The sequence below is a fragment of the Condylostylus longicornis genome, unplaced genomic scaffold (assembly GCF_029603195.1).
Source record: "Condylostylus longicornis isolate FDR11 unplaced genomic scaffold, ASM2960319v2 ptg000027l, whole genome shotgun sequence".
NCBI classification, from domain to species: domain Eukaryota; kingdom Metazoa; phylum Arthropoda; class Insecta; order Diptera; family Dolichopodidae; genus Condylostylus; species Condylostylus longicornis.
In genome coordinates, this window is record NW_026577996.1 from 2,678,901 (window position 1) to 2,695,630 (window position 16,730).

General features: G+C 22.8%; 3 protein-coding genes across 3 annotated transcripts in view; all 3 read right to left on the reverse strand.

The window, feature by feature from the left end:
- Positions 1 to 16,730, reverse strand: part of LOC129607443 (post-GPI attachment to proteins factor 3) — a 74,526-nt gene that overhangs the window by 39,948 nt on the left and 17,848 nt on the right. The gene's annotated exons all lie outside the window — the stretch shown is intronic.
- LOC129607435 (D-glucuronyl C5-epimerase B) lies at positions 9,552 to 14,029 on the reverse strand. The gene is made up of 6 exons (XM_055518458.1): positions 13,694 to 14,029; positions 12,718 to 13,194; positions 12,504 to 12,656; positions 11,666 to 12,447; positions 11,317 to 11,531; positions 9,552 to 11,259 (listed from the first exon to the last, which is right to left on the reverse strand). Exons 1-6 carry the CDS (start codon positions 13,814 to 13,816, stop codon positions 11,108 to 11,110), a joined length of 1,902 nt encoding a protein of 633 aa, XP_055374433.1. The 5' UTR covers positions 13,817 to 14,029; the 3' UTR covers positions 9,552 to 11,107.
- Positions 14,950 to 16,611, reverse strand: LOC129607447 (peptidyl-prolyl cis-trans isomerase H). Its single transcript, XM_055518476.1, has 3 exons — positions 16,383 to 16,611; positions 15,472 to 15,648; positions 14,950 to 15,410 (listed from the first exon to the last, which is right to left on the reverse strand). The coding sequence occupies exons 1-3, from the start codon at positions 16,464 to 16,466 to the stop codon at positions 15,120 to 15,122; spliced, it is 552 nt and encodes a 183-aa protein (XP_055374451.1). The 5' UTR covers positions 16,467 to 16,611; the 3' UTR covers positions 14,950 to 15,119.

Sequence of the window (16,730 nt, forward strand, 5' to 3'; positions counted from 1 at the left end):
CTTCTTATAGTTTATATTTTTATATATAATTTTATATATTTTCCTAAATTTAATTTGAACAAAATATTATTGCAATTTTTGAGTTATATATATATTATATATATATACATATATATATATATATATGTTTGTTATGTAAAGTGCGCAAAGTTGTCTTTTTTATTTTCTTTTATCCTAAGATTATTTTTTTATTTTTTTATAATACTTGACGTAGAAGATGTTCTATAAAATGACAAATTTAATAATTTTTATTAATTTGCAATTATTTTCTTCTAAAATTTATTTGATAATATATTTGTAAAAAAAAACAAATTTAATTGATTCTTGACTCAAGATTATGAAAATTTTTAATAAATTTTTTTTCAGAAAATATTTTTCTTGACATTTATAAATTATAAATTCTATTTTATACAAACATAAATCTTAAAAGACATCACAAAATACTAGCACACATTCCTCTCTCAACATTTAAATTAGCAGCAAAGCGTCAAGATTTTTGAATATTTTATTATGAGTTTGTAAAAAATACAAAAAAAAATTTTATTAATTTATTTATTCTGTTGCAAGGTGACAAAAAAAAACAAAAACTTTTATTTTATAATTAAAAGCAAAAAAAAAAACAATTACAAATAAAAACAATTTTTTTTCAAAAGATAAAAAGAGAATTTTAAATTCCCTTAAAGAAAAGACATCAGAAAGATAGTGTCAATATAGAGAAAGTACTTTAATATAGAAACAAGTACTTATACATAATAATATACGTTAGTAATGCTTAACTGTAGAAATACACAATTCTATTGTTATTAATTATTAATGTATTACAATTATAAGATTTATGTGAATTAAATATATCAATTATTATGATAAATTGAAGAAACCGAATGAATCATCTAAGTTTTACTTAGGTGAAAATTTGGTAAAATTTAGAAGAAATCACAATTTTAGCCAATTTTAGTTGTCAATAAAAATTTGACTACAAACTGCCTAAAAATTATTAGTGGAATAATGTCGAGTTACGACATAAATTTCTGGAATCAAAAATGTCGTATCTCGAGGACTTAGTGTATATTAATAATGCCTACGGTTATAAAATATTTTTAGAATAATTTTTATTTATTATTAAAAAATTATTTTTCCAAGTTGAATTTCTAGATAAATAAGACAATTTTTCCAACTTACTCAATTTTTCAATATTAAAAAAAAATTTTCATTTAAAGTAAATGAATGCATACATATGTAATAAATTTGATTATAATATCAAAACTAAAGTGAAAGGATAAGAAAAAATGTCCTCGTTCTTTCATAAATTTTTTCTTTTTCGTTGAAAAAAAAATATGTTTTTAACTAATTAGCTAGGTAATTAAAAAAAAAAAAGAAAACGAATTGCAGCAAACTTGATAATAGTTCAAAGTTCAATGTAAATATTGCATAACGTAAGGCGTATTTTACGTCACATTAATACAAATCTCAATACAAACGCAATACACTTATATTTATTATGTTTTCCCTCTCTCTCTCTCTTTTTCATTCTTTTTCTTTTTTTTGGTTCGTAAATAAACATTATGATTAAATAAAGTAAAAATGGTATGGACAGCAAAATAATTTTACAATATTACTGTCATATATTTTTACAGTGGATGTAAAATTCTTAGTACTCTTAAAATATTTTAAATTCAAATTATCATGTATAAAATATTGCATTAAAATCATGACAACAAAATTGTTTTCTTATCCAAACATTATAAATTTTTTTGGTTTTTTCTATTTTCTTCATAATTAAATTCAAAATTTTATGTAAGGCACTGTATAATAAAAAAAATTAAAAATTTCTTTTAGTGTTCACAATCCGGAAATGATAAAAATTAAATAAAAATCAGAAATATTTTGACAAGGACATTTTACGTCAATAAAATATCTACATAGTTATACTCTCTTACATAAAAAAATAAGAAATTTTTAATACATACATGCATGCATATATTAAATAACAAAATGACCAAAAGAAAATTGAGAGAAAAAATTTATTTTTATTATGATTTCAATTTTACAATTAATTATATAAAAATTTTTTTATTCACTTCTGTCATATTAAACTTTTGAATGCAACAATTTGTTTTTTGTTTTTCGAATAAAGTATTTTTCGAAAACAATTTAATATTTAATAAGAAAAGAAATTAACCGAACCAAAGAAATAGCAAGAAAAAAACTTTTGCGAAATAATTCTTGCTCAGAGCCAAATTTGTAGTTGATCAAGCATGTCCATCAATTCGGCAATTCGTATGAACTTAGAGTGCTAATTTAAGAATACAAAGTACTAAAGACTTGAAATATATCTCTAGCCACAGATATGAAATATTTTTATTGCACGCAGAGCTGCATTTAAAATGATCAAACCTATAAAATCTTGTCAAAACTTAAGTCTTGTAAGGATCCAAACCCTGAAGAAGGTCTTCTAAAAATAAAATTTCTAATATATTATGCAAGCAAAATTATTTTTATATATGCCCTAATATGCTTATTGAGAGTAAAAGTTTTAAAGTTTTAAATAAATTCCTTTTTTTATTTATTACGAAAATATTTTTGATGCAATTACAATATTAAAATTTTGTCTTTCCCACTTTTTCCCACTTCCCTCCCATATTTTTTTATTTATTCCTTAGTGTCAACATATCAAATGTTATACCTATAGTATAACTAAAATTTAACACAGAATTTTTTTATTCTTAATATTTTTTTGTCTTTTACAGTCTTCTTAACTGCCTGATTTTTTCTTTTTTCCCATGTAAAATTTTATCAATATCCTTACCAATAATAATAAAAAATATTTCATTCTCTCTTATTTTACTTTAATTTTTTATAAGCCTATATTAATTCTTTTTTTCTCTCTTAACGTCATGGTCTCAATTTGTTATAATGTCGCTACTTGTATAAAAATTTCTGCTTTATATAATAACGGTAATTACAGACACAACTATAAAAACTACACTTCTTTTGCTACAGACTTAACAAATTTCTATTACACAAAAAAAAAAATAAAATTTTTTGTGAATATTTTTTAAATGTGTGCGTGTGAATTTAAAATAAAAATATGTATATATACATATTTCTTTTTTATCAATTTCACTAACATTTTTATTTTTTGTTTTATAAATCCCACATGTTTTTTGTAATAAACATGTTTTTTTTTTTATTTTATTATTAAAACAATTTTTAATAGTTATTATTTTTTGTTCATTTAAATTTTTATTTTTACATTTTATATTCCAATTTTTAAATTTAAGAAGGAAAATAAAAAAAAAATATTAAGAAAATTTCGGAAATATTAATGGAAAAAATAAAATCATACGTAAAGTGTAAATGCTGGCCACAGCCCCAAAAATAACTGTGCAGTATATGCATGTGTATGTATACATAAAATTAGTACATATAGATATGAATATATGTATAGTATAAACGTACATAGAACATATACACATGTGAAAATTATCTTATCCTTTTCCTTCAACATTTGACTCGTCTTCGCTATTATTATTGTTATTATTATTATTATTATATGTGTTTTTCAAACATAATCAAAATATTTAAATTTCAAAATATTAAAATTTAAAATTTTTGTAAAAATTTATCTTATAATGAATATTATTATTTGAGAAAATTAATAAATATTATAAAAAAGTATTATAAAAATATATGTAATCAAATATTAAAATCTAATGTCACTATATTTGAACAAAAATGACAATATTAACTTATATAGAAAATATTATTCGAAAATTCAAATTTATTGATATATGAACCAAGTTTTCAAATAAATTTTCTATTTATAGTTAACAAGTTTTGTATTAAATCTATATGTATTTTAAATTGCTACACAATAAAATTATTATGTAAATATAATAAAGTTTCACTAAATTATTAGAATTTGCTATTCAATTTTACATATTTTAATATTTTTTTGAAAATACAGGTAAAATTTTCCTAAAAGCGTAAACATTCTAAAAATTCTGTACAATTATTGACACCCTGTTTGCTATAGTACTATTCGGGTACTTATATAATTATTAATCAAAAAAATTAATTACGGATTCCAATTATTAATTTTTGATGATAATTTGAAATTTTAAACGAAATATGAAAACAGTGCTGCTGAATATTTGGTGAAAAATATTCCCATTGAAAATAAAGCATAATTGTCATAGGTTTACTTGAACTCTATATAAAAAGAAAATCAAATATTTTTTCAAATATTCATTTTTTAATTGAAAATTAAATAAAATAAAATTAATTTATAAAATATATACATGTGCATACATAAATAAGTAATGTCAACAGACAGCATATATACACATAATATACAAATTGCTTTAGAATTTAAGTAAATATTGAAATATTTTAATTATCATATTTTCTTGTATGTATGCATAAATATTTATATATGTATATTGTAAACATACATATGTAAGTATTTCTGTAAAAAAATATTTAAAAAATTATTATAAACTTAACATGAATTCAATTAATTTTAACAAATAATGAAAATTAATCATATTATAAAGGAATTTAATATAAGAGCACAAGAAAAAAAGGAAAACTATATTTTATTAAAAATTTACTTAAATTAAACATATTTTTCTCATTTTTCTCCCTCATTTTCACCAGATCTTTTATAGATATGTATTCATTCTATTTATTTATTTTAAATAAAAAAAAACACAATATAAGGAAAGAAAAAATATAAAATAAATGAAAACAATTCACAATATTATAATAAAAGATAAGAAAACATAATGCCAATTACAAAAAATACATATATATACGTATGTATATATATGTATATGCAAACATACAAACAAAGCATAAACATATGTATACATACATATATAAAATTATTTTCAAAGCAGAGAATTTTTAATTTAAACCCACAGGATTTTTTTTCCTTTCAATGATATTTTTTCTTTTTTAGGTTTTTTTTGTTAACGTTATTTAACTAAGGCAAGTAATTCAAAAAAATTTTTATATGCACTAACACAAATACAAAAAAAGAAAATTGTATGCATAGAATTTTTTTATCCATACAATTTTTTTACATTTGCTTTCATTTAATAATATACAAGATTTGTATTAAATGTTACACGATATATATACATATTAATATTATTCTTAGTGTATATCTATAATTACATATTATTTACATACAAATTATAATGTAAAAATGAATTTGCTAATTCATATATACACCCATTCGAAAAGATATTCATGTAATGTATACATAGATTTATACATATATATGATATGTAATATATATATATATATATATCAATATACTACATACATACATATTTATTAATTTTTAATTTTTGTAATATATATTAATATTCGTCTCATATATATAGATATTTGCAAGTTTTAATATACAATATACTTGTATATTTTTATATAATATATATCATAGTACGTATATATACAATATGTAAGTATATTTATGATATATAATATTTATATATCATTGAATTTATATATCTCACATGAATTTGTACATATATCACATAAATATACATATATCGCACGCATATATCCATCTGAGTATATATCAATTAATACAAAATACATAATATATATAACTCCTATATATATACCCATATATGTATAAGGACATACATTTGTAATACACATGTATACCTAAAGTGTATTATATTTTATATAGATTGATGTATATACATGTTTATATTATATTGGATGTATTATATATGTACATAAGTCAGTTAATTTTCACCTCATTTTATCAAAATGATTATCCACACATTTTTATCCTTCGTTTCAGTGAGAGAGAGAGGGAGAGAGAGAGAAAAAAAAAAGAATTGTCAATTATTATTAAAAATTAAAATTTTTTTTTTCTTTCTTGCTTTTTTAGGTTTTTTAAAATGTAATATACATTATAATTAACATACATACATACATAAATACTTATATTTTATTTTTTTTATTTAAATGAAAATTTAAAATTCAAATATTAAACTTTTTTAACCTATTTTAGTAAGGAAATTCATTTGAAAAGTTTAAAAAAAATTATAAAATTTAAATATGAAAATATTCAAATAAATTTTTCTATTATTTTATTAATTTTTTAATTATTTTTTCACAAGTACACTTAAAAATTCAAAATGAAAAAAAAAATTTCGTTCGTGTCCTTTTTTTTGCTTTGTTATTTTTTTTTCTTTTCTCTTTTTCCTTGTTTTTTTCTTAAGAAAAGAACTCAGAATTTGTCTACCAATTTTTTGGTTTTTTTTTCTTCTTTTACTTATTTTGTAAATTAAATTTTCATTTTAATTTTTTAAATCACTACCAACACTTGATCTATTAGAATTTTTTCATATATATAAAAAAAAAGAAAAGTTTTTTTTTTCCTCTTCTTCTACTTCACTTTTCCTCCAACATTCAATCCAAAAAAAATTTTTTTTCCTTCTAAAATGTTTCGTGTAAAAAACTTAACAACTTTTCGAAAAATTGATAAAAAAATGAAAATTTTTACTTAATTTTTTTAATTTTTAATTTATAATAAATTTAAATTAATATTAAAGAAGTTTTTTTTAGATTTTTGTCACCAACTGTAAAAATTTTGATAACTAAAAACACCCTCCATGTCGCGATTATGAAAAAATTGAGTTTTCTTTTCCTTTTTGTTTTTTGTTCCTTTTTCCAATTTTCCTTATTTTTTTTCTATACTTTCTTTTCTTGTAGTTTTTTTTCGTGTTTCTAACTTTCGTTAAAAACTTTGTATGCGTGCAATACACATATGTAAAATATTCGAATCGCTTTTATAGTTAATACAATTAGTATGAAATCATTTCGAATCTGTTAGTTTGACGTTAACGTTATACAAATTATGACAGCAATTTTTTATAAGAACTTTAAGCCAAATATTATTCTAATATGATTTGTATTTTTTTTATTTTAAAAAGAGCAGAATTTATTTATTTTTCTAAAAATTAAATAACGATTACAGAAAATTTCAAAAGATAGAGAGAAAACAAAAAAAGAACTAGGAAGGATTAAAAATTAATTTTTTAAAATTTAGTTCAGATTGCGAACGAAATGTTGCCAACAAAAATACGTTACGTACAAGAATTAAAAAAAAAACACAGCATAAACGATCAAAAGGTTTACCTGAATATTATTACAAAACATTAACAAAACGTTCAATTAAATTAAAAAAAAAAACTAAGAAAACTTTTTTGAAATAGAAAATTTTATTCAAAAGTAAATTTAAGAAATCAATAATCCGTACATAACTATTCGAGTTCGAAAAATTTCAAAAAATGAAACCGTTAAGAGAAAAAGATATTATTGTACAAAAATGTAACTTAGTCCTCAAGATACGACATCTTTTAATACTACATTTCGAGTTACGACATGATATAAATTTGGAATATTTTTATTCGACTTGCGACATTATACCTGATACGACATTAAAAATTAAAAAAAATTTTTTTTTTGATAGATTTTACTGTTTTTTGAATAAAAATCTATTCAGAATTTTGTTATAAGACAAGAATAAAGCACATTATTTCAATAATGAACTCTTTCTAGTTAAGAATTCTAGTCAATAGTTAAAAAAATAAATTGAAGTGATATATATCAACTAAATCAGATTTTATTTTATTTATTTTTGTTACAACATTGAATTTTTTGGTTTCGTTATTATATTTTGTTGTTTTTTTTTTAAACTTGATTACCTTTTTTTAAAAAAATAGGTCAATTATATCATAAAAAATTTTGTCTATTTCACTTTTTATTTCCATACATTTTTTTCCTCCTAAAACAACAATTCGAGTTACGACATAAATTTCTGGAACCAAATATGTCGTATCTCAAGGACTTAGTGTATATGTGTCATGAAGAAATAGCATAGTTGAGTTAAGTTTTATTCGAATGAAAACGAATAGAATCTGTGCACTCTAAGTATATGTCGTATATGCATACTCCTTTTAATTACGTATGTAAGTACGAGTACTTATAAAACTCATTTATATTTTATTATCAATTTTCTTAGACTTTCTCCTGTTGTCATAGTTGCTCTTTTTTTTTGATTTTCGAATTTAAAATAACTGTATGTTTACCAGAAAACTTAATACATGCGCTTTCAATTGTTTTGAATATTTTTATTAATAAAAAAATATCGTGAAGTTCTTCTAAAATGGCTTCTTGAAAAAATAAATTTAACGAACACTTCGAAAAAAAAAACCAAAAATTAAAAATTGAGATAATAATAAGCTTATCGAAGATAGTAAATAAAATAAAAGCTTTAAAAAAATAGTAGAAGCAATTTTAAAGAAACTTCAGATATAAGAAAACCATACGTTTATGTACATTCAATGAAATCTAATATTGGGTTTGCACTCTACATGCTTGTAGCTCCAATTTAATTTATTACAATTTGAATTTTTGAATAGGTACTATTAGAATTTTTACTAGAACTACTAAGATATGCAAATATTAAATTATATTAAATCTTAAATGAGAGATATCTTTTGTCATTTAACAAGATATATCTTTTTATGCAATATATCTTTAAAGAAATTATTATTAATAATTATAATTAAAAAATGATTGAATGACATTTACAATTTACTTATTTACTACTTGACAACTGTTAATAATTTCAACAGCGAAATATGCCGCTGCAAAAATTTAATATTTGAAAATTCTTACGATTAAATAAGTTGCAATAAAATTATATGAAACAGTCGAGAATAATTGGCTCTCCGCCATTTCAAAAATAATCTTCAACTTGCTTTTACATACATTATGCTTAATAAAAACAATAGAATTTTCAGAAATTCAGAAGAAAAAAAATTTTGTAATTTTGCCAGTCTGTCTCAAGAATGCAAATTATTACACCAAAAAAATAAACCTGCAATAACACATTAAAAATACAAAATCAACACAGCTCTTAGTTTCTATATTTTATTAAATATTTTTTCATTATACTATTTTATTTTAGCTATGTACAGTATTTATATTTTATTGTCTTTCACAATAAAAAAAAAATAACAAAATATTGAAAAAAATTCCTATATAAGACTGGGCATAATATTGAAAACAAAAATTTATTCAAAATAAAAATATTTAAAAATATAAATAATTTAATTATAGTAAAAGTAATACTTAAAACTTATTAGACTGCAGTAGTCCTAAATTAAAATATCAAATATAACCAAATTTAAAAAAAATAGAAATTTTTACAATATAAAAAATATTGAAAGTTTTAATTAGAAACCTAAAATTAATTATACATTCATAATTAAGCGAATTACATTTTCTGTTGTATTCTTAAAAATAGATTTTTTTTAACAAATTTTATTTAATTTAAATATATTTTATTTAACTACTTTTCAAATTAATTTTTCAAAATAAATTAAATACGTATAAAAATTTATGAAATAATTTTTATCTTAGAAGAGCATTAATTATAAGTAGAAAATATTATTTTTTTTATTTAAAAAATAAATATGTGTTTTTAAGTACATTAAAATACTTACAGTTTTATATATTTTAAATTTAAAACAATTTAACTTATTAGGAATTAGTCATGGCAGATGATTAAAAATAACGTGTAATAAAAACACCAAATAACCTTATCAAATCTTGTTTATAATTGACTACATTATTATATTTTCAATTAAAGTTTTAAATTATAAAAAAAAGTTATTTTCAGTTAATATTTCTAATTTTAAGTAACCCATTTTCTTTTATTTTTTTTTATGATAAAAAGACTTAACAACAGAAATTAATAGTGTTGATTATTTTAATACAAGAAAATTTTTCCCCTTTTATTTATTTGTCGAAACTTAGTCTACTTATTTACAAATAGTTGTACGTACTAAGTTATATCATAAAGTCCCAGTACAAGGCAGGATTTTTAAAATATTTTTTTTATACAAAGCATTATATTTTAAGATATGATATAAAATTATTAAGTATATTATTTATGATATTATGTTATACAGATTTACAAGGTACAATTTTACATTTTAAAGGTAAATAGCTTTGCTTTAGATAAAGCAAAAATTTATTTACTTTACAATTATTTAATCCTAATATTAGTTTTTTAAAATTAGCTTCACCTAAATTTATAATTTTGTTTTACTATTCAAATTGATATAAATATTACGATCTAGCATTATACTGATTAACACACTATGTATAAAAAATTGATATATCAGTATTTTTATGCAACATTTTTTAACTTATCTTTATATACCATTTACCTTATAAATAGATAAACTAAAGAAATTGTTAATTTTTATAGATCATGATTAGAAAATGGTTTAAGAATTTGTTATTTTCTTTTATTTTTCCAATCAAATTACGATTTTCAAAAAATTAAATTAAGTTTAATTACGGTCTTCGAAAAATGTTTACAAAATTAAAAGTGAGATTAAATATAAATATATATATTTTGTAATTTACAAAAGTTCATAAAAAAGACTAAGCCGGAAAATTTATTAAAAAACATAACTAATTGACAAAATTAATAAAAGTGTCATTTATTTCATTTTTAATTCTACTTACGTATATGTTGTTTTTGAAAGATATATTAGTTATTTAAATTAACAATATAATTATATTGATTATAATTACACGACACAAGTGAATTGTATAGTATACCAATTATATTTATTCATTAACACAATTCATTATATGGGTTATTTCATTTTTAGATACAGAGATCTAAGGTACTTCATTAGTTTATGAAATCAAATAATATATACGAAAAATATTGTAGTCATTCGCATATTCATTAGTTAAAGTATGTTTAAAAAATGTTTCATAGACTCTTGTAAACAAATAAATAACTATATTTTCAAGAAAATCTAAGGCAAAACGAGCCCACTTACATTCAAGCGAGATTAATTCAACTCTTGAATTTTTCTTTACAACGCCAGAGGTGCCGTGTAAAATAATTTTGAAGAATCTTTTTAAACCGCTTTTTTCAATTGTTACACTTTTTTTTTTGTTGTTTGCATTTTGGATTTAGAAAGCGAAACAAAAATAGAAAACACTCTGCATTTAAATAACATAATGTTAAATTGCAATTATTAAGGCGCTAATTATGTTTAGCTCTTTTACCAAACATATAACTTTTCCATCTTTCCGCAGTCAATGATATTATTGGAGAATTGTCTATTGTTGCTAGCAGTAAAAGTTGATTGACGTGTGTAGCATGATAGTCCCATCTTGCGATATTTGGTGATTGACCTAAAAACGAGTTTTAAAATGAAAATGTTACAAAGATTTATATTTTATCAATAAAACCTAAAGTAAAATGTCGCAGATCGTAACTTGTGCCAGATCCAGTGTCATACAGCAACAGGAGTTTCTTTAATGAAATCATGCCTTGCCTGAACAATTTACCAGCGTTATTGGATACTATACCAGGAGCCGTACAATTTAAGTCATACAGTCCTAACAGTGAATAAATGAACCCGTTTAAAACAAATGAAGGTGGCGTAGTGGGATATTCTTCATACCTACAAAATAGTATTTAATTGTGTTTAAATATTCGTGGAATTTATTTTAAATTTAAATTAAACGAATAATTATTTTCTTTTAAACAAACAAATGCTATCAAAAATTTTAGTTAGAGTTTGAAAATCAATATTACCAATCTAATTGACCCATAAATTTTGCTAAAACTCCACCATCTCTTGAGAGTACACGAAACGGCTTCAATCCAGTTAATGCGGCTTTAAGATATTTTTTATCTCCACCAGAATGATAGTATGCTCTTGCTAAAACTGATATAGCATGACCTTGCCCCATAGCTGATAACCAACCAGGTTTTAGTTCTTGAAAACCTGATAAACTTCTTCGAACTGGATTAATCCAACCTCCGCTTTTTTTGTCTTGATGGTTGACAAACCATTCTGCAGCATCATAAAAATTTGCTATATGGTCACTTGTTGATAATGTGAGATTATCAAAAAATCCTGCACCCAAAATTGAAATTTTTGTTAATTTTAATTCATTTCTACGAATTTTCATTTTCTTTTCTACGCCTATAAATCCTTTTTGTACATCAATTACTAAATCTCGTGTTATATGTTTCCATTGATTGACACAATTTGAACCTAGCCCATAATAAATATTTTCGCCTTGTACACTAATCAAAAGGTCAGCAACAATGTAATATAAATTAAATGTACGTTTAGTTTCTCGATTTTGTAATGTAACCATTAAACTACTACTATTTGTCATTAAATATATATCCATGCTTAATACTAAATCTGATATATGATCCATATTGTAACTAATTGAACTATCATAATAATTTGATGTTAAAAAATTAACAACAGTCGTATTAAGTTTAGAATGCCAAATTCTTGTGAGATTACTGGATGATGGAATGGTCCATTCCATTTGATTTGCGTCTGCATCTTCAAGAACCTAAAATTCTTGATAATTTATATTTTATTCATATTATTAAATCTTACATTAGTTACCTTTCTTCTAGGTTCTGGATCAGTTAAGTTTTTGCTGTAATGCGATAGGCCAAACTGAGCTATCTGTGTCGGATAAAAATATCCACGTTTTTCCCATTGAGTACTAACCGGAACACCTTCAGCTGCACTTACGCATTTCACTCGATCGCGTACCTTAAAAAAATTTATATGAATTCAAAGAAATTGTAAAGAAAAGTTTAAAATTGTTTATTACTTCGACGTTATAGTTTTCAAAATACATGTATACTCCTTTGGGATCGTATTTTCCTTTTGGAATATTTATTTTTGAGTTAGTGTGAGACCACATAAATTTATTTACTAAAAGGATATGATCTACACCGTTTTCATTTGTAGGCTGTGAAGGTTCACTAATTAAGGTACCAAAAACTTCAAAATAGTTTTTTATAAATGAAAATGGAATATAAACGTCATTAACATCTCTTTTGCATTTTATAGCGTAGTCCTGATTAATAACACATTCGATATTTTCAATGTTTGTGTTACTATCCACCAACGAAGCTGATTCACTCCCATATAATGAATTTCGTAAATGTGGAACAAATCCATTTGATAAACCAAAATCTGAACATCTCATGTATACTGATATTGTAATTAAAAATACTGTTAAGCACAAGCACAGTAACACAGCCTTTAAATTAAGTCGCATTATTATAAAGAACAAAGGTTCACTCTGAAAAATACAACAATATAATATTTTATCACCACAGATGATTAGTAAACAAGACATTGTGTTTAAGTAGGTGCATTGGAACTGTTAAAGTAACTGTATGGAATATAAATAAGAGTAGATACTTCAAAAAATTCTAAGAAATCTATTTTGAATGTGTAAAAGTTATTGCAATACATATTTGAAAAAATTAATGTAAACATATCAACTCGAATACAACCAAAACAAAACCTGATATCCAACATTTCATTAGCAAAAATTTTAGTAACTTCTTTTCGATTCTAAAAAGCTTAAAACTTTGTTTGCTAAAATTCTTCTTTTTTCCTAATAACCGGTTTTCTTATAACTCTAATATTACGCACGCAACGTTTTTCACTAGAAACAAAATAAAAAGCAGTTACAGGGACTTAAAAAACAGAATAAAATTTCTTTAAATTTTAATTTTTGAAATTCCGCTAGAACCTTTTCTGTGTTAAGATTTGTTTTTATTTACTATTCTTACCTTTTTTAAAGAGCACTTTGACAGCTTGTTTATACTTTTTATTTTAATTATTTTACTGCTTGAAATGCTTTCATTATCAGAAAATAAAACCGTCTTCGGCTTATTCTTATTAATGGTAATCATTTATGTTCACCTTCTCTTGATCATTCCACGATAAATTTCAGAATTTTTTCACAAATTATTTTTGAAGTCATCATTGAAATTTTTATTTTAATTTTTTTTTTGTATATTCTATATCATAACCGGCCCAATTTTTCAGTTTCTATAGCATTAATTTACTCTTGTTAAAATTAAATTAATTTTTTCAGAGCACAATATTCGTAATAATTATGTATTTCCTGTCTCTTCAGAGAGGTAAGAAAAAAGTGTAAATGACATATTAAACATCAAAATCAGACGTAAACATAAGTAGTCTTACCAAATTCTATTAGGCTGACAAAAACGCGGCCTAAGTAACAGCTTATAGATATACATAGGCATGTTCAATAAGTAGTCATTTAAAAATATTTGTAATCATTTTGAAATGAAAGTTGTTATGTGAATTAAAGTGTGCTATTTACTTATTATTTACTGCTACGTATGTAACAACTACCTCAAATCCGTATGACAAAAAGACCGACATAGCAAATTACAAAATTTCGATAATTCTCAATTTAGAAAATAAAATTGAGTGTCCTTATAAAAGATAATATAGAAAACCAATTTCTAATTTGATTTTCATAAATGTTTTCATTTGATTTCATTCTATTTCTGGAGCAATCACGGCTATTTTTTTGTTAATTTTTTTTCAAAAAAATTGCGAACTTAAAAATGGATTCCATAAAAATTTTTGGCACCCAATCAAATCGAAAATTGGAATTATAATTTTAATTCCGACTCAAAATTTCAATTAACAAAACTCAACAATCTCCACTTCAGAGTGCAAAAAATCTACATAATGTTTGAATGTACATATTGAACAAAATCAATTTATAATGACAAAAGAAAATAATTGCAATTGACAATTGAATGAAAGAAATAGTATGGTCTTTTCATTTAGCAGAAAAAGGAAAAGCGTTTAGCAAATTTCCAACAGAATTGTGCTAAACGCTTTTCCAACAGAATTGTGCTAATAGTACACAATTAGTCCAATATTCGTCTCTTCTTCATCTCTTATAATGGAATGATAAAATTGCTGCACCCTTGTAATGAAAAGTAAAGTTTAATACACAAATGGATCTTGTTGAATGATTAATTTGATTTTAATTTATTCAAAGAAATTTTTAGGAAAGTAATTGCCAACCATTTTTTTAAGCTAGCTTTATAAACCAGCTCATTCACCCAGACATACTCGAACATAAATAAATATTCTGAATTTCTGAAATAATACAATTGTTGCATTTAATTAAAAAAATATCCTAGTAGGTACACTTTAGATTCGATATCATTACATTTGACCACATTGAGATATTATAATTGGCAGTTTTGGTTTATTGTTAGGGCCAGTGGGCACGTTTTCAATTTTCCTCATTATGAGTAATCCATCTAAAACGCGACCAAAAACTACATGTTTGTTATCTAAAAAATTACATTTCGCACAGGTAATAAAAAATTGACATCCATTTGTGTCTTTTCCACTATTGGCCATTGAAAGTAAGCCAGGTGAATCATGTTTTAAAACAAAATTTTCATCATTGAACGTTCCCCCATATATACTCATAACACCGGTGCCATCTCCCTAAAATTAAAATTGTTTTATAAATTTTACAATAATGAGTATAACGTTCAAAATATTATACGTTTACAAAGTCGCCTCCTTGAATCATAAAATCCTTAATGACTCGATGAAAACTAGCTCCTTTATATCCCATTGGTACACCATCTTTACGATATTCTCCCGTACAGAGTTGCCGAAAATTTTCCGCTGTCTTTGGCACAATATCCGTAAAAAGTTCAAATATCATTCTACCAATTTCCTTTATGATGATCATAATAAAATATTAATTGAAGTATTAAGACTACTAATTTATTCAATAAATAGGTTTGCATCTATGCATTTAATTTAAATAACAGGAAAATTTTAGGTACGCATAAATTAATTTATAACAATTTATTTTACTAGAATGTTTCAGTTTTCGCTTATGCATTATATTTTAAAAATATTTAAAAAGTCATGTAATACAATGTAAGTTTTTCTATTAAAATCTTACCTTTATATATATATAGATATGATACTTTTATATCTTATATATATAAGCTAATATTTATACATTTATATACATATATACATGTATAAATAATAATTTACTTTACATATAGACTAACTCAGTAATAAGTTCTTCGGCATATAATTTATATAGTTTTTTTTTTGACCCTATAAGAACAAAAATCCCTACTCTCGGAAACTCAATCAGAACAGCCATTTAGTCCTAAACAAAAATTTTACCATTTAACCAATGGTATATGTTACATCTGTACATATGTACAATTTTATTTTATTGAATTTGATTTTCTTCCTGAGAATAAATTTTTTCAGGTTAGTAATTTACAAATTGTTAACTCCAACGTTAAAATCTAAACTAGGCACTTTTATTAGAAATAGCCGTATATAATTCTGTTATATCGGTAACCCACATTCTACTAATATTCCTTTAATAATTTGTTTTAACTTTAAAAAAATTATTTATTAAACAATTTTTGAAAAACTTACTGTGGTTCCCACTGATATATCGAAGAATACAACCGCATTATTCGGGTTTCTTAACTGGGCTTGAATTTGATTCCATGTGGGCATGATGAAATGTTTTATTGTTTTACAAACTTTGAGACTTAAGAATGTATTCAAACATAAAACATAATTTTTAAAACTATCCAAATTATTGAATGTTTTGTTTATACTTTGGTTTTGTTTAATGTTTACATTCAAATATCATTATGTATATGCGTTCATTCATAAATGTCACTTTGTTATTCTTCTAAGGTAGAGTGCTGCCATTTCGATTTATTTGGTTTTAAGGGTCTCGCTTAGACTTCATGGTAAATTATTCAATTATGTATA

Excerpts from the sequence above, each read along its gene's own strand:
- LOC129607435 (XM_055518458.1), bottom strand. The coding sequence starts at position 13,816 with ATGATTACCATTAATAAGAATAAGCCGAAGACGGTTTTATTTTCTGAT. Across the intron at positions 13,195-13,693 it reads CAAAGTGCTCTTTAAAAAAG|AGTGAACCTTTGTTCTTTAT; the intron begins GTAAGAATAGTA and ends TGTATTTTTCAG. Across the intron at positions 11,532-11,665 it reads TTTATGGGTCAATTAGATTG|GTATGAAGAATATCCCACTA; the intron begins GTAATATTGATT and ends ACTATTTTGTAG.
- LOC129607447 (XM_055518476.1), bottom strand. The coding sequence starts at position 16,466 with ATGCCCACATGGAATCAAATTCAAGCCCAGTTAAGAAACCCGAATAAT. Across the intron at positions 15,649-16,382 it reads ATATATCAGTGGGAACCACA|GAAATTGGTAGAATGATATT; the intron begins GTAAGTTTTTCA and ends ATCATCATAAAG. Across the intron at positions 15,411-15,471 it reads AAGGAGGCGACTTTGTAAAC|GGAGATGGCACCGGTGTTAT; the intron begins GTATAATATTTT and ends TTTTAATTTTAG.